Here is a 19,280-nt window from a genome sequence, read left to right as displayed (position 1 = left end):
CAATACGAACTAAAATTATGCTACTTTAAAGGTTTGTAGCTGGTGGAATAGTTGATAAACTATTCAAAGAGTAAAATAAAAGACTTGTGGTCTTACAGATAGAAGCTTCTAAAGGTCAAAGGCAAGAAAATTATACCAATCCTTCAAATTTCAGTAATTAGGCCTTATCCCAAAGAAATGACCCTTGTTTTGAGTACCAAATTTTAGGAAGCATGTCACAGAGCTGGGGCTCAAGGACTATGGATTTAATTTTGTTAAAGAAGATTAAAGGGAGATTAATAATACCTATAGTTCTGATCAAGTAAATAAGGAGAATTGTTACACCTGCTAATAACCAGTTTAACATTACTGGCAGAAAGAGATAAACATAGGATGAATTGAATAGCTCTCTCAAAAGGAACTGGGAAGGACAGTGGGCTAAATTGTCTATGCTGTTACATGTTAAAATTTCTTGCCATATAATTCTTGAGAATTTTTGAGCAGTGGAAACTACAACGTCTTTTCAAAAAACAGAAAACACCAGCATAATCAAACTTCTTCCTCATTACCCTACATGGAGATGAGGAGGAATTTCTTAGGCCAGAGGGTGGCGAATCTGTGGAATTCATTGCCACTGATGGCTGTGGAGGGCAAAGCTTTAGGTATTTATAAAGCTCTTGGTTAGTAAGGAGTTTACAGGGAGAAGACAGGAGAATGGGGTTGAGAGGAAATAAATCAGCAATGATGAAATGACAGAGCAGACTCAATGAGTTCAATGGCCTAATTATGCCCCTATGTCTTGTGGGGTAAAAGATGAACCTTCATCATAAACATTTCACTGTTGTGTACAGGATTTTATTTTATGTAAAATGTTATGTGCAAAAGAGATGGAAATCTGTTTCTAAGACAAAGAAGGGTAATGGTCACATACCTGGACCTCAATTTGAAGTTCTTTGTCCAATAATGCCCTTTTCTTAAGGATCTCAGCTTTCAATTGCTCTTTGTGTTTGAACAACAGTGCTGATAGCTTGGTGGCGTTCTGTTTACTGCGCTTTTGCTCCACATTTTCATCCCGTTTTCTCTTCTTTGCTGCTTGCTTTTCTTCTTTATCAATTTTATCCAGAATATACTTCATGACCTGATTACACACAATCATTCTGGACCCAACAAGAAGAAAATAAATCACTAATGCACTTATCAGTGATCTGTTAAATCTCCATCAAACATTTTATAGGGAATTGTAAAGCACAGAAACAATTTCCATTAATAAATCTCTTCCTTCAACACAAACCGTTAAAAGATGAAGTTTATTGGAAACAGTACTTGCATCAATATTTATTGCCAAAATCATAGGTTGATTGGCTCCCTCTTCAGACATACCACTGTAGTGAAAGCATTTAATATTGTTTTCTGCAATCTCCCCCACTGCCCCCCCCAATCAACTTACAACTTTTCTCCAAGAAGCCAAGAACATTAGGTGACTATTGTGTGTAGGACTTTTATCAACAATTATCATCCAGGTGGGAATAAATCACTACCAATCTTCAGTTTGTTAGTGTAATTCACATGAATCCAAGCAACTCCAATTTCTTACCTTCATAAGAACTGGAATAAGTTACTTAAATATTAATTGGCCAATTTAAGATCTTGAAGGTAATTAGGAGTACATGTCATTTATACCCGTGATTTCTCAAGCTGCTTTTGACAATCTTTGTGTTATTTGAGGATTCAGCAAGCAGGGATAAGATGTTTCTTAAGATGGGAGAATGAATAGTCCTTGTATAGCAACTGGAAATATTTATTACTACATCATACAAGGTGACCTCTTGATCAGCAAGATATGAAAGAATATGTATACTGAATCTAAAGGAAAACTGTATTGCCAATGGAGAAGTTAGACACCACTCATTTTAGGAAAAATTCTCGATTTCAATGTATATTTTTTAAAAATCTCAGCAGTTTTTAGAACAGATCATCGTAAAAGAAACTGGTTGGAATTGATACTGTTTCAAAGGGAGTGAATTGTATATTCACAAATTACCTCATTATTATTTTAGGTATGAAAAGCACTGGATAATCAGTCTCAAAAGAGATTTGTTTTATGAAGTACCCTTCAATCTCTTCACATTTCTACCCAAAAGGCTAATAGATTGCTTGAAAACCTATGACCATTCATGATGTCAAGTTATTGTTCACAGGTCATGACTGAATGTATGGATATTTTCTAGTTTCACATTTCCTTTACCAGTAGTTAGCTTACATGGATATTGGTGTAATCTTGCTAAAGTCAAGAAGACTGTTGACTCAAGTCCCACTCTACATAAATTAACACTCCATTTTAATACTGAGCTATAATGTTGAAGATGCCATGGTTAAATCAGATGTTAGACCAAAACAATGCCTCCCTTCTCAAGTAGATGCAAAGGAAATCTCATGATACCACAGTGGAGTTGATTTTTGCATTAATTGCCCAAAAAAAATCTTTGTGGTAATTTACATTATTGCTTGTGGGTGCATGCCGTACCCAATTTGGGTTAGAGAGTGATGGCACATTCTGAATAATGAATGATGGTACAAAAGCTTCAGGAAGTGGTTTTTCAAGCAAATACCAAAGATAGTCCTTAAAAGTTAACCATTCTAGTTTGGAACAGAGAAAACTACGTACTCAAGACCGAAATTACATTTTATGGACTCACAGATTTAATTCATTCCTGGTAAACTGAAAAATACAACATATTTTTGTGTTTTAAATAAAACCAAGCTAACAAAACCAAGATCTTTCAATAGGAACCATGCCTTCTTAGAAACGGTAGACAAAGGTGGCTAACAAGTTATAAATCATAGCAAGCAATTACAAAGGATTATGTCAAAAAATCCATTGGTGCATTTTGTTAAATTGAGAAGCCAGTCAATTAAAACACCAAGTTAGAGCCATAGATTTCATAAATCACCACTTCTCTCCATTTCTCTTTCAAACCTTTAGCATCATTGCAGTCCGACTTATGTACAGGATAAGCCATTTTATTTTCGGTAAACTACTTTATCCTGTTTTATTTCACTGCTTTCTCACGGCAATTAAAAATTTTGTATTTATGTACAAGAGAACGCCAAACTATTTACTTAAATCAAGTACCAGTTAAGTGGTTTTTGTCAATTCAACTGCATGGAAGGTCAGAGTGGAGAGAAAATAAGTGGTTCATTTTAAGGAAATGAAAACTAAAGAATATTGTTATTTTTGTTAAAATAACTTTCTTGCTGATAGAGAGACCATTAACCTTACTGAGTGACAAACTCTATTGATGTACTCTTTCATAATTCTACTAAATAGTATTTAGATAAATATACCTCTGGTTTTCTTCCCGCTCTGCAGGTGACATCATCCTACTTTTTGCCTTCAAGTGCTCTATGACAGCATTTTGTTTCATTACCACCTACACAGAAACAAAACAGTTAATACATGAAAGATAACATTATTGAATGAAATACTAAATAGTTCAAGGTCTTACATCAGCAAACACTGGGGAGGTGTGGCAGCAACAAATACATTGATAAAACGTTTGATTAATGATGATCATTGATGCATCACATCGTAGTTGGAGAGGGATGGATGTTGGTGGGGGAAATGATGGTGACAGTAGGGAAGGATGAAAAAATGGAGTGAGAAGGTTTGGTAAACAGGAATAGAGGTTGGAAATAGAGTATGGGGAAATGAGGAAAGTAGCCAGGATTAAGCTGACACCCAATGACTGAATAGGATGACAAAAACTACTTGGGGGAAATGTGCGTCTTGCTTACTCTGGAGCAACTGTTTTTTTAAAATAACTGTCTTAAATACTAGTTGTACAATGCAGCATATTAATCAGAACATTTCAACAGGCATGTTATTCCAGAGAAGCTTAATAGCAGAACTGCCTTCAGGTAATGACTTGATGCAGTTAGATCAAATTTATGGCCTCAGCAAGTGAGGCTCTGGCAAGGTAGCTTATCGACTTTCAAATGAAGGAGTCTGGTCACTTGGCTATCAAGTTAAAACAGCACAAGCAATAAGGACTTCCTTAGAAAACCTACAAACAGTAAGATTAGGAGGATGGTCATAAACACAAGAATCTGCAGATGTTGGAAATCTTGAGTATCTTGAATATTCACAGGATGCTGGAGGAACTCAGCAAGTCAGGCAGCATCTACGGAAGGGAGTAAACAGTTGATGTTTCAGGCTGAGACCCTTTAACAGGCCCTGAGAGATCTCAGGCAGAAACACCAATTTACTCCCCTCCATAGATGTGGTTTGACATCCTTAGGAGGGTGATCACTGTTGACTTCAGTAACCATCAATGCCAGCAGGTTACCTGAGGTAGTTATTTTGGATCAGATTACTGAAGGAGGTGCATGGAGTACAAAATTTATATACTGCAATGATTCAATTTAAGAACTACATAAAAATCATTTGCACTTCAAGTGCTCCTAAAAAGCAGTGTCATTTGACTAATACTATTTTTAACTGATCAATATACAATCCAGTTCCCCAGAAGAACCTAAACTCAGGCCCACTTTATTAGGAGTCTGTACCTAATACTCAGTGGTTACCTTCTGAAATACTCAAACCATCCCATCTGACACCAACAATCATTCCACAGACACTTGGATCACATTTCATCCCCATTCTGATGTTTGGTCTGAACAACAACTGAACCTCTTGACTAGGTCTGCATGTTTTTATGCACTGTTGCTGCCACATGATACAGCGGATTCTGGTTAATTGGTACACATCAGGACCAATACCTTTTGGCCCAATTAAGTAGTTGCCCTGGTTAGCTGAAATTTCATGGAAACAATTAAAAAGGTATTTAAAAAAAAAGACAAACTTCTGTTTAACTGAGTGACGGATTATGTGATTATATAAAATATAGAACAAATTAGAACACTACCAATACTATGACAGTACTATAAAAGTGTGTATTACTTCCTAATAGTTACTGACTATTCCATATTTAAATTAGGACATACTGGTTCAAATTAATGAAGGAAATGGCAGAATGCAAAAGTTAGAAGAAAAACATATCATGCAGAAAATAAACTTCATTCCTCATGGCAATTATTACCTGTTTCTGAATAATTTCATTTTGATTTGTTGTCTGCAGCAAATGTTCCCTTTTAGCGTCTATCTGCAGTTGTTTCTTTTGCTGTTGCTGTTCGCGGATCTGCTGGATTCGCTGGAGCTGTTCCTGAACGCTGGCTGCTTGCACGCTGACAACATTTTGGATTTGCTGGGCTGGGGTCAGACCTGGCTGCTGAATCTGAACGGGGACCTGAAGCTTCACTTGCTGCTGAACCACACCCTGAGAAACCTGAGGCAGAGTCTGTGTCTCAGCTGCTGCCTGAGTCGTAAGCTGGGTTTGAAGTGGAAGTGGAGGAGCCATTGTCTGAGCCTGGAGCTGAGGTTGCTGGGGCGGAGGCGGGGACTGTACAGTCTGTGCTGAAGGAACCTGGGTTTGCGGCTGAGCTTGGATCTTTTCAGTTGGCTGGCCTTGTGCTGGCTGCGTTTGGACAGGTTGTACAGAGGACGGTGGTTGGGAGGCAGCTGGTGTCTGAACTGGAGAAGGTGGCGGAGGCTGAGGAGGTGACTGAACTGGAGACTGTGTTTGTTGTACAGTAGTCTGCACAGGTTTTGGTTCCACTGAAGCTATAGAACAAGATCAAATATATGCAGCATCTCATAAATGTATAAGTACAATACAGAAAATAATTAATAGGTAATCGATGCAAAATAGAAAATGTGCCTATTATGATAAATTCCAATATCATCGGTACAATGACTTAGAGGTTAATTGCTTAGCGAATGAAATATTCAATAATATACACACTTTTTGTGCACAAGGCAATGATAGGGTAATTTTACAGCAATATTCTGGTGATGACATTCACCAAATGCATTGTAAGCATATGAAAAAATCTGTACTTCCAGAAAGGCAGTCAGGAAATGACTTTTCCAGAACTAATTCCATAAGAGTTCATTAGGTGAAAAAGTTAAAATACCTGATACTGTCATAAAGATCTTACCTGGTGCTATTGTTGTCGTAGTGGCCGCTGTAGTTGCAGCAACTGATGCTGTCACTGTTGTTAATGGCGTGAAGAGGAATCTCTGAATTGTTCCACTTGGCATAGCAGCCTGCATCAACTGCTGTCCTGGCCCAGGTATAACTGATACACCTTGTGGGATAAGTTGAAGCTGTCCAGTTGTTTGCCCCTGCCCTTGAATAACCACAGTCAGTCCCTGACCTCCACTCTGCAACATCAGCAGCATAATTACCAATTAGAAGAGCTTTGTAATGTATCTATATTTTAACAGATTATCCTGCTAATGCTCCTCCCAGAAGTGATGTAGGAAGAGCTAGTAACCAACAATACAAAAGTAATTTCAATGTAAGAATAAATTAGAATAGTAATAGAACACAAAGGGTTGTGGAGGCCAAGTCACTGGGTATATTTAAAGTATAGATTGATGGCTTCTTGATTCAAAAGTTTGGACTTTTGGGCATCAAAAGTTATGGGGAGAAGGCAGGATAATGACATTGAAAGGGCTAATAAATCAACCTTGATGGAAAGGCGGAACAGACTCAAAGGGCTGAATGGCCTAATTCTACTTCTATGTCTTATGGACACATGCTACTTAATACTGACATTTGTACTGTCCTTTTCATATCCCTTTCAGGACACCAATATTCTTGAAGCACATCATTACCGCAATAATGAAAATAAGGTATTCAATTTGTGCACAGCAAACTCCCATAATCAATGTAACAATGTTTGGGTTGCCTACTTTGGTATTGTTGGTGAAAGATCTGCTGTTCAAATACTCAAAACTGAGTGGACCATATAGTAAGTAGTTAACTACATAGCTTGGATTATAACTGTTGGATAAAACTCTCCAAATCCAGTCAATAAAACCACACCATTACCAAATGGGTGAACATAAGCTCATTAAATAGATGCAAGAGTAGGCTGCTCGACCCTGCTAGCTTGCCCTACCATTCAACACAATTTGACCCAGGTTGCTCCCCAGCACCAGTTCCCCAAAACCCTTGATCCCCCTTATCTTCCGTGAATGTATCCATGTCCTCTTCAAATACTCTCCATCATCAAGCCCCCATAGCCTTCTGGGGTAGAGAATTCCAGAGATTCAGCACTCCCTATGAGAAGATATCTCCTCCTGCCTCAGTATCCTGATCACAAAACCAAATCATCTTAAGGTTTCTAACATCGACACTGTCATTCTCCAATGGAGTTCAGATGTTTCACTGAGATTCCTCAACTTCAAATAACATAGATTTTATTTCTTTATCTGATAGAACAATCTTCTAATCCAGACATTAGACTAGTGAATCTATTTTGGACTGTCCCCACTAAGCTAGTGCAATGGATTCCAGTTAATTAGGCCACTGGGTAACCAGGGCAGCTGTTTATTTGGGACAACTCTAAAAGAATAAAATCAAATTGAGAAAATAGCTGGGACTCCTTTCTTTCATTCATTTGGAACACCATACTGCTAAACTGGGGCAGGAGACTGTTGCCGAACAGTTTGCAATTAGCATCAGTCATATGCATGCCCAAGTGGCTATTAAAACACTACACCGTGTTTAGAGCAAACAGTTTCTAAATAACGTTATTTGTGTGCTTGTGTGTTTAAATAACAAAGATTTTCGTCACTGACTGTCGGCAAGTAATAAGCAGCAAGACAATTCAGAAATGATTTGCTCACTGCTATTTCAAGCAGATGCCAAGAATGGCCAGGAGTGAACATTAAACAATTTCACTACTTCAACAAGTTAGGAAGTATGAATTTTTAAGTTATCAGCTATCATCTTGAATGTTACAATGAAAATGAAGATTTGGAGGATGTAATCATTGAAAGCAGTCCACTATATGTACTGATTTTGTTCAAAAGAACACTCAGATACATGGGATGACTTCCTCTGTTGATACCTCTTCTGAACTAATACATAGTTTTAGAGCACTGCAGAAGTATTGGTAGCGTTCCAATTTGTTCTGTATTTTATTCAAATACATGAGTTGATACCTAGTTTAACCTGCTCTAAGATCAATCTAACCATTCCCTCCTACATGATCTTCCATTTTCGATCACCTATATGCCTAAGAATTTCTCTAATGCGCCTAATGTACTGCATCTGAAAATGTCCAAATATCCTCATTACTATTGCCCACCTGTTTTTGAGCAAATGAGATAGATTGGCTACTACTGGGTGGAGCAGCTTCAAATTAATTTCCAAATTTCTCTTTCACACAGAAAATTTAGATCAGTTACTTTACCTACTTGATTTAAGGATTGATAGTTTAGAACTGAAACACATTTCTAACTGTTCTAAGTCATTTTCCTAGCAATTTACCTCAATTCTTACCTGCCCTTGTGTGAGCTGAGTGAGCTGTGCCATTGTTAACCGGACCTGTCCCTGCTGTGGCCTTTGGGTTGGCTGTTGGCCTTGTGGTGTGGCAGGTCGACTTTGGACAGGCTGCATAGGCGTGCTTGGAGCAGTAACCATCTTCTGGGTGGAACTTTGAACCAAGTTGCTTGTACTTGGCACTGTTGTTACAGCCTGTCCACGAATAATCTGGGTGACTACTTGTTGGTTTTGAGCTGGAATACAAGTAGAAGGATATTGTAAGGCTAGACCTTATCAAATCCAATTCATCTTTGAATTTAAGTGCAATACCTAACCTTGATATGCCCAGTAAACCAACATATCACATCTTATTATGGAAGAAGAGGAGATTAATCAAGTAAAAAGATTAGAAGGTGAGCTGTATTTGTCACATGTACATTGAAACATATTGTGAAGTGCTTTGTTTGTGTCAATGACTAACACAGTCTAAGGAATCTGCTGGGGATAGCTTGCAAATGGTGCTGCACTTTTGTCACCAACAAAGATATGCCCACAACTCACAAACTCTTAAAGTACATCTTTGGAATGTGGGAGGAAACCAAAGCACCTAGAGGAAACCCACGTGGTCATGTGGAGAACTACAAACTCCTTACAGACAGTAGTGGGAATTGAATGATGAATGTTCACTAGCACTGTAAAATGTTGTGCTAACTTGGAGGAATCCCATGCTTGTGTTAAGCTCATGAGAGCATAATTGTCTTTGAAGCGTATTGGCCACTTTTTGCAAAGAGAAATTGAGGTTCATTTTGCTTCAGATTTATTTCATATGTTGGATATACAATATATATTTGTGCACTCATTGCACTGTTTATGAACTTTAACTCCTTGTTTTATTTTGTTCAAGACTAATGTTTACGTTTAAAATATTTATTTTCATTTATTCTCATCCTGACTCCAACATTTCAAGCAGCAGATTTATCCATCTTCAGGGGGACAGGACAGCAACAATGCTGCAAGTCTGGATGCATAACGGTTGCTATGACAACTACTCTATTGGTGACTGCAAGAAACTGTAGAGTTGTGGACACAGTTGAGCACATTACAGAAACCAGCCTCCACTCTATGGACTCCGTCTATACTTCTTGCTGTCTCAGTAAAGCAGCCAACATAACGAAAGATTTGTAACTACCCCTGACATTGCCTCTTATCTCCCTTCCCTTCAAACATACAATAAAGCAGCTAAAAGCCTGTACCAACAGGCTCAGGGACAACTTATATCCCACTTAACTGATTCTGAACGGGCCTCACGTACAGTAAGATTGTCCCTTGGTCTCATAATCTACCTCGTTATGATCTACGTTGCACTTTATCAATACCTGCACTGCACTCTTTCGATAGCTTTTTGGCATTGTTATTGTTTTACCTTATTCTAGCTCAACAGTGTAATGATTTGATCTGTATAAATAGTATGCAAGAAAAACTTTTCACTATATATTGGTACATGTGACAATAATAAACCAGTATCAAATAACTGCATAAAATCGAAGATGCCAATGATGCAGAAATGTCCACAAGCAAATGTTACTAAATGACATATTCCAGGGTGCAGTAGTACATAAGATGTACTAAGCTCAGTACAGCAATCACTTAACAATATGGGGCAAGGATCACAATTCAGGTCCCTGCTGTCACAAAACAGGAAGGGAACCAGCCTTCACTAACAGCTTCTCACATGCTGCATGGGTTCATTGTTTAGGGAAGAAACACAAGTGGCATTTGACACACTGTAAGAGAATGTATTGAAATGCTAGCACAATGAATGGAGAGAAAGATATATACTGATTTACTGTACATTTTTATTGTGAAATGAAAAGAAATGTGACCTGGCCTGCATAACAGATGGGAAGCACAGATGGAGTGGTTGATGCATCAGATGACTACCTTTAAGGGAAATATAAAAGGGGAACCTACTGGCTGGAAGTATACCTTGTTGTACCATCAAAGGTGTTCGTATTATAGTTTTCCCAATTGCTGCTGTCTGCTGAAAAGGTGCCCTTATTACTGTAACGCCAGGGCGTATCTGTGTTGTTCCTCCTGTTGTGAGAACCTGGCATTAAACATTAAACAATATTAATTATGAAACAGCAATCCACATTCTGCACATTAGAGATAACAAAATGCCTTCTGAATATATGGAGCTGTATCTCAACATTATCAAATTCATCAAAACCAGACAGCTCTGATCCAATGCAAAAGAAATGAATTAATTTAGTATTTTCATTGTATTATTCAGAGATACATCATGGTAACAGGCATTACACCCACACGACCAATTAACCTACTAAACCGCACGTCTTTAGAATATGAGAGGAAACCGGAGCACTTGGTGGAAGGAGAACGTACAAACTCCTTGCCGATGATGTCAGAACTAACCTGGGTCACAGGTGTTGCAATTGCATTACGCTAACTACGCTACATTAAAACCCCTTGGAGTTTGAAAATTTGGTTTTACTAACCAACCCCAAAGTTTGATATCAAAAAATATCAAATAATTATTTGATGAACAGAATGTATTGACCTGTGAAACTGAGCAAAATTGAAATTGTCCAAGGACCTCCAAACAGACCATGTAATAGGACACGAGAAAAATCTTTAATTATTTGGGTATCCATGTTAACTTTGTTGCCAGTTGCTGAAATGTGCTTAGCCAAAGAACAATTCTACAGCCATTTGGTCCAACATGCCTGACTGCTTTTCATTTACAAGAAACAGATATCATGGGCAAAGACAGTATTTATTTCTCCCCTCATGTCTGGTTAAAAGATTTTTTTTGTCAAAGTTCCAGGATATCATGAAAATGACATGTGAATACAACAAAGATGGAGGGACATGGACATTGTGTAGGTAGGAGGGTATCATTTTTGGGGTTTTTTTGATTGAGTGCCTTCCAATTCCCTTCACTCACTGTGAATTCAGCTTGTACATACTTTGCAGGTGAAACGTCGGTGCAGCTATGCCAAAAGAGCATCCACCAGAGCTACAAAGATTTATACGGTTATTAGGAATAGAATAGTAAGTACCTGTACCTGCTGAGTTGATGTCGTTGTACCTGGTGCATTCTGTCGTAGAGTTACTGTGGCTGTTCTTGGTTGGAATGAAGTAAAGGTTTGCTGGCTTGTAGTAGTGCCTGATGGAATGATTCCCAAAACTTTCTGCTGCACCTGAACAACTCCTGTAAAAGTAAAAGGAGGGAAAACTCATTGTTCGCCCACTTCAATTCACTGCCTAATCATTGGACAAGAGTAAATCATTAAAACACTTCCAATCTGTTACAGAGCAAAGAAATAACATGAAAAATGATGTTGATAGATCTTGTGTCCAATGAATGTTGTGATGTAGTTATTATAAACTATTATGGACAGAGTGAGTGCTTGAACAAATACAATCAAGGATCAACTTCATTCACCATATACATTACATGTAATAGGAAATCAACAATTGTGTACAAAGAATTCTATAACAAATAAAGATAGAGATTAAAGTATGGATATGGAATAAAATGTGTATAAAAATATAACAGCATTAGAGCAAGGCAGAGACAAGGGTAAAGTATCACCTGATCAGAGGGAGACAAGGAGGATTATAAAATCCTTTTGATGACAGATCAATGATCTGAAATATTAACTGTTTTTCTCATCATGAATTGCCTGAGTATTTCCAACATTTTGAATGTTATGGATTTATGCAAAGTCAGCTGTAGCAAATAGCTGAATTTTACAAGGATGTCATCAAGTTGAATAAGAAAGCAGTTGTAGATTTTATTTATGGAGAGAAGTCATTTACTTGTGTTGCACAAAAGAAAGACTGGCAAAAATCAACACTGCATGGAATTGGAGCCAACACTTACTGCAATTTATGTACTGGATAAATGAATAAAAAGCTGAAATTTCTGATGACACTAAGTTTGTCAGCATAATAATTAGTGATGATAGGACATTTGTATTGAGGTGCTAGCTGGACATTCCATTACTAAATTCCATTTCCTATTCACAACTTGTGTTGGTTTGAGTGCAGAATCTGAAAGAAAATTATTTTTTTCTACTTTGCTGTATCCACACAGAACAGAGTAGGTAATTTTTTGTATTTTTAAAAATAATAACAACTTGGAATAACAAATGTCACCACTGACAGCTGGAAAACATTTGATCACACAAAGTTTTGCTGTCACCTTCAAAGATACAGACAAAACAGCTCTTCAAATGCAAAACAACATGTTCCAAGAGTTAGCACATTTCTGAGCTGGGGAGAAAAGGAACCTTCTTGCAAAGCCTTTTTTTAAAAAGTTGAAATGTGTCCTTTATTATAAGACTATGAGGCCATATGATATAGAACAAATTAGGCTATTTGACCCATTGAGCAATGCTCTGCCTCTTCATCATGGTGCATCCATTTCCCACCAGCCCCAATCTCCTGGCTTCTTCTTTCATGCCATGACTAGTCAAGAACCTATCAACCTCCCAATGACTTGACCTCCACATTTCCTATGGCAAAGACAGATATACCACTCACTGGTAAAAAAATTCCTTCTCATTTCCGTTCTAAATAGACATCCCTCTATTCTGAGATGGTGTGCTCTGGCCCAACATTCCCCCACTATAAGAAACATCCTCTCCATCTCCACTCTATCAAGGCCTTTCAACATTCAATAGGTTCAAAGAGAATCCTCTCAATCTTCTTAATACCAGTGAGTACAGGCCCACAGCTATCTATCAGCCCTCATATGGAAACCTTTTAATTCCTAGAAACCTTCATTCCCTCTCAATGTCAGCACATCCTTTCTTAGATAAGAGGCCCAAAACTGCTCGCGATACTCCAAGTGTCTTATAAAGCCTCAAAATTACATTCTTGCTTTTATATTCTGGTCCTCTCAATATAAATGTTAACATTGCATTTGCATTCCTCACCACTGACTCAACCTGCAGCAAATTAACCTTTGGTGAATCAAGGATTCCCAAGACCCTCATGTCTCAGGTTTTTGAATTTTCTCTTCATTGAGAAAACAGTCTATGTTTTTATTTCTTCTACCAAAGTGCATATCCATACACTTCCTGACACTGTATTCCATCTGGCATTTCTTTGTCCATTCTTCTAATCTAAGTCCAGGGGTTCCTAACCCCAAGGTCCATGGTCCAAGGCATAAAAAAGGTTAGGAATTCCTGGTCTAAGTTCTTCTGCAGCCACTCTGCTTCCTCAACAGTACCTGCCCTTCCATCTGTCTTCATATCATCCACAAACTTTGCCATTAAGCCATCAGTTCTGTCATCCAAATCATTAACATGTAACACAAAAAGAAGCAATCCCAACTCTGATTACTGTGGAACTCCACTAGTCACCTGCAGCTAACCAGAAAAGGACCCTTTATTATCACTCTTTGCTTCTTGCCAATTAGCCAATGCTTTATCCATGTTAGTATCTTTCTTGAAATACCATGAGCTCCAGGCTTGTTAAGCAACCTTATATGTGGCACGTTATCAAAGGTCTTTGGAAAATCTAGCATTCACCGATTCTCCTTTACCTATTATTTCTTCAAAGAATTTCAACAGGTTTGTCAGGCAAGAAAGCCATGCTGATTTTAGCCTATTTTATCATGTACCTTCAAGTACCCCGAAACCACATCCTCAGCCATTGACTCCAACATCTTCCCAACCACTGAGGTCAGACTAAATGGCCTACAAATTCCTTTCTTCTGTCTCTCTCCCCTCTTGAACAGTGGCATTTGCAATTTTCCAGTCTTCCAGTACCATGCCAGAATGTATTGATTCTTGAAAGATCGTTCAATGTTTCCACAATCTCTTTCAGAACCTTGTGGTACAGACCATCTGGTGCTGGTGATTTATCCACCTTCAGACCTTACAGTTTCCCAAGCACATTCTCTCTAGTAATGGCAACTTCACTCAGTTCCTCCGACTCCACGCTAGTGTCTTCCACAGTGAAGACTGATGCATAATACTTCAGCTCATCCGCTATTTCCTTGCTCCATTTCTACCTCTCCAACGTCATTTTCCAGCCGTCCAATACCTACTTTCACCTCCCTTTTACTCCTTCTATATCTGAAGAAATATTTTGTATCCTCTAGTATTATTGGATAGTTTAACTTTGTATTCCATCCTTTCCTTCTTTGACTTTTTTAAAGAAACCAACAGAGGGCAATTATAAAAGCATCCCAATCCTCTAACTTCCCATTAATTTTTGCTCCATTACTTAGGCTTCTATATTAGCTTTGACACTTGCATCACTGTGCCTTTAGAATACTAATACTTTGGAATGTATCTACACTGCGCCTAACAAATTGCTCCCAGAAATTCCAGCCATAAGATAAAGGAGCAGAAGTAGGCCATTTGGCCCATCGAGGGTTGATCAAATTCTTCCAGTCATCCCCACTGCCCTGCCTTCTCCCCATACCCTTTGATGCCCTAGCTAATCAAGAACCCATCTATCTCTGCCTTAAACGCACCCGATGACTTGGCCTCCACAGCCACTTGAGGCAACAAATTCCACAGATTTGCCACCCTCTGAATTAAGTAATTTCTTTGCATCTCTGTTCCTAATGGACGTCCTTCAATTCTGAAGTCGTGCCCCCTTGTTCTGGACTCAACCATGGGAAATAACTTTGACATATCTAATCTGTTCAAGGCCTTTTAACATTCGGAATGTTTCTATGAGATTCCCTCTCATTCTCCTGAACTCCAGGGAATACAGTCCAAGAGTTGCTAGACATTCCTCTTATGGTAACCCTTTCATTTCTGGAATAATTCTTGTGAATCTTCTCTGAACCCTTTCTAATGTCAGTATATTCTTTCTAAAATAAGAAGCCCAAAACTGCACACAATACTCCAAGTGTGGTCTCATAAGCGCCTTATAGAGCCTCAACATCACATCCCTGCTCTTATATTCTGTACCTATACAAATGAATGCCAACATTGCATTTGCCTTCTTCACAACCAACTCAACCTGGAGGCTAACCTTTAGGGTACCCCGCATCCTTTTTCATCTCTGCATTCTGAATTCTCTCCCCAGCTAAATAATAGTCTGCCCATTTATTTCTTCCACCAAAGTGCATGACCATACAATTTCCAACATTCTATTTCCTTTGCCACTTCTTTGCCCATTCCCCTAAACTATCTGAGTCTTTCTGCAGGCTCTCTGTTTCCTCAACACTACCCGCTCCTCCACCGATCTATGTATCATCGGCAAATTTAACCACAAATCCATTAACCCCATAGACCAAATCATTAACGCATCATAAAAAGCAACGACCCCAAAACACCAACCCCTGTGGAGCTCCACTGGTAACCGGCAGCCAGCAAGAATAGGATCACTTTATTCCCAGTCTGGTTTCTGCCGATCAGCCAATGTTCCACCCATGCTAGTAACAATTAGTCAATGCTCCACACATGCTATCACTCAGGTTCCTGTCTCCCTGCCAAATTAATTTAAACACCCCATGCTCTGAATCAAGTTCAAAGTAAATTTATTACAAAAGTACACATACGTCAGCATATACAACCTGAAATTCATTTTCCTGCAGCCATACTCAATAAATCCATAATAGAATCAATGAAAGACCACACAACAGGTGACAAAAAAACTGTGCAAACACAAAAAGAAAGAAATAATAATAATAATAAATAAATAAACAAACAGAAAAAATATTGAGAACACAAGATGAAGAGTCTTTGAAAGTGAGTCCAGAGGTTGTGGAAACTTTTCAGTGATGGGGCAAGTGAAATTGAACGGTTATCCCTTTTGGTTAAAGAGCCTGGTGGTTGAGGGGTAATAACTGCTCCTGGATCTGGTGGTATGAGTTCTGAGGCTCCTGTGCCTTCTACCTGATTACAGTAACAAGCAGAGAGTTCCCAGATGATGGATACTGTTTTCCGATGATGAAGCTCCACGTAAATGTGCTCAGTAGTGGGGATGGCTTTACCCATGATGGACTAGGCCACAATTACTACTTTTTGTAGTATTTGAATGGAAAACTTATGCTGAAGCACTGATGCTTCCATACCAGGCTATGATGCAGCCAGTCAATATCCTCTCTACCACATATCTAATGAAGTTTGTCACATTTTAGATGTCATGACAAATCTTCATAAATCCCTTAGGAAGTGGAGCCAGTGCTGTGCTTTCTTCATAATTGCAATTATGTGCTGGGCCCAGAAAAGATCCTCTGAAATTGTAACACAAAGAATTTAAACTTTCTGACCCTCTCTACTTCAGATCCTCCAATGAGGACTGGCTCATGGACTTCTGATTTCCTCTTCCTGTGGTCAATAATCAGCTCCTTGGTCTTCCTGATATTGAGTAAGGGGTTGTTGTTGTCACACCATTCAGCCAGTATTCAATGCCGAACTGTAGTTGATAAGGAGCATCGTGATGTATGCATCATACTGGCATTAAGTATTGGTGCACTGCACAGTCCTGCAATTAATTACATTTACTGTGCGCTTTTTTTTTAAAAAACAGAATCATGGCTCTTCAGAAAGTAGCTTGTGTGCATCAATGTTTTACACCAGTGATTTTTGAGAGTTATGCGGTCAGAAAGTCACAAACACAAGAGATTCTGCAGATGCTGGAACTCTTGAGCAACATACACAAAAATGCTAGAGGAACTCAGCAAGTCAGGCAACATCTACGTGAGGGGAATAAACATTCCAGGCCGAGAACCTTCATCAAGATTGGAAAGGAAAGAGAAGCCCTTATTCTGGCTTCTGTTCCCTTCCTTTTCCACTGGATAAGCAATTGTGCTCTTGCCTTTTCACTTACTTTTGCTCAGTATGGAGAAATACTGACCCATTTGCTGAGGCAGGGTGGTAGGTGACGATACGCAGAGTTCATTTGCCTGTGCTTAACCTGAAACCACAACACTAAAAGGAATCCAGAGTGAATGTTAAAAACTAGCAGGACCCACTCTTATCTGAGCAAATACCATTGAAATGCTGGCTCTCTGCAGCTTTGTGGGACAGTGCTCATGGCAGACAAGTCTGGGAAGATGGGTTTAATTCTGTGAATACAATAGTGCCAGGTTGAAACTATAGTGGCTGTGGGACATCTCTTCCAACTTCAACCTCTCCAAAATGATGAGCATTTGATCACTGTGTCTATACTCACTGGTGTTTAGAAGAATCAGGAGGGATCTCATTGAAACCTAATGAGTATTGAAAGGCTTGCTTAGAGGGGATGCAGAGAGGATGTTTCTTATAGTGGAGTCTAGGAATAGAGGGCATCGCCTAAGAATAGAGGGACATCACTTCAGAACAGAGATGAGGAAGAAATTCTTTAGCCAGAAGGTGGTAAATCTGTGGAATTCAATGCCTCAGATGAATGTGGAGGCAGGAGAATGGGGTTGAGAGGGATAATATATCAGACATGATGGAATGGTAGAGCAGACTCAAAGGGCCAAATAATCTAATTCTGCTCCTGTGATGTATGGTCTAATGGACTTCAATATTTATAAAAGACTGGTGTGGGTGAGGCCAGATCCATTTTTGGTATGAAAGGAAGATAACTGCAACCAGAGTGACACAATACTATGTCCCACTGTGCTGTCAGAGTGAAGAGATCTCAGCAGTTTTCTCCTCTGATGCTTTCAGTTTATGGTTAAAAATAAAGAGAGAAAAATGAAGATCACACAACAAACATAGTTTAACAAGGCTTAAATGCAAGAAATTCTAGATGCTGGGAATCCAGAGCAACATACACAAAAGCTGGAAGAACTCAGCAGGTCACACAGCAGCTATGGAGAGGAATAGACAGTTGACATTTCAGGCTGAAACCTTTCACCAGGACAAGAAAGGAAGTTAGAAGCCAGAATAAGGTGATGAGGACAAAGAAAGAAGGTGGGAGGTGATAGGTGAAGGCCTGGAGAAGGAATCTGATAGGAGAGGCAAGTGGAGGATGGGGAGGAGATAGGCAAGTGAAGAGAAGAGGTAAGAGGGGAAGTCAGATGGAGAACTGAAAAGAAGAGAAGGGAAATGGGAGAAAATTACCAGAAGTTAGATGAATCGATGCGCATGCCATCATGTTGGAGATGACCCAGGCAGATTATGTTGAGGTGGTGAACCATTTCAATGCCATTCCCCATTCCTATTCCGACATGTTCCATGCTTCCTCTACAGGAGTATCATCTCGTTTTCCATCTGGGTCGCCTCCAACATGATAGCATGATCATCTCTTTCTCTAACTTCCTAAGAGAGGCAATTTTCCTCTTCCCCCTTCTTCAATTCCAGTTAGCACCTCCCAGCTTTTTTACTTCATCCCTCCCTCTCCCACTCACCCAGCTTCACCTATCATCTTCCAGTTTATACTTCTTTCCATTCCCCAACTCCCCACTTTTTTATTCTGGCTTCTTCCACCTTCTTTTTCCAGTCTGAATGATGGGTCCCAGCCCAAAACATCAACCATTTATTCACTTCCATAGACGCTGCCTGACATGCTGAGTTCCTCCAGCATTTTGTGCTTATTTAACAAGGGATCGGGTAGGCATTTATTAAATCCTGACAGATACTGGTGCATTCACACAAATTAAACATTCATTGACTCCACCCTACCTCCTTGAGTGGTTGGCACATTGACGGTGAGGATTTTGCTGTTTGCAGGAATTGGAAGCTTGGCAGTGATCACCTTACCCGTCATGGTTACTGGACTCCCTGTGATCTGGAACGTCTGACCTGTGGTGGCAATTGTTGTACCTGTGTTGGCAACTGTGCTGGTGACTAGTGGGGGAATAAAATGGACAGCCAGAGAAATAAAAAAGACACTTAGACTTGTATCCACAATCACACAGAGATTAAGAAGAGCAGCTTTTGATGACAGTATCTGCTATTAAAAAATAAAACTAAATAA

The 19,280-nt window shown here is 39.1% G+C and overlaps 1 protein-coding gene across 15 annotated transcripts in view; it reads right to left on the bottom strand.

Moving 5' to 3' along the window:
- Window positions 1-19,280, bottom strand: part of bptf (bromodomain PHD finger transcription factor) — a 170,496-nt gene that overhangs the window by 22,502 nt on the left and 128,714 nt on the right. For 7 of the 15 annotated variants that reach the window (XM_059948291.1, XM_059948300.1, XM_059948298.1 and 4 more), the window contains 8 exons: window positions 18,986-19,150; window positions 11,456-11,607; window positions 10,347-10,482; window positions 8,394-8,629; window positions 6,037-6,262; window positions 5,079-5,659; window positions 3,325-3,410; window positions 911-1,136 (listed from right to left, as the gene is read on the bottom strand). In XM_059948291.1, coding sequence (XP_059804274.1) covers window positions 911-1,136; window positions 3,325-3,410; window positions 5,079-5,659; window positions 6,037-6,262; window positions 8,394-8,629; window positions 10,347-10,482; window positions 11,456-11,607; window positions 18,986-19,150 — 1,808 coding nt within the window. The remainder of the gene's footprint in view (window positions 1-910; window positions 1,137-3,324; window positions 3,411-5,078; window positions 5,660-6,036; window positions 6,263-8,393; window positions 8,630-10,346; window positions 10,483-11,455; window positions 11,608-18,985; window positions 19,151-19,280) is intronic. The other 8 variants (XM_059948296.1, XM_059948306.1, XM_059948302.1 and 5 more) reach the window with 6 other exon arrangements.

The sequence above is a fragment of the Hypanus sabinus genome, chromosome 23 (assembly GCF_030144855.1).
Source record: "Hypanus sabinus isolate sHypSab1 chromosome 23, sHypSab1.hap1, whole genome shotgun sequence".
NCBI classification, from domain to species: Eukaryota; Metazoa; Chordata; class Chondrichthyes; order Myliobatiformes; family Dasyatidae; genus Hypanus; species Hypanus sabinus.
Note: the sequence above shows the minus strand (reverse complement) of the source record. Positions and strands in the feature narration are given on the sequence as shown.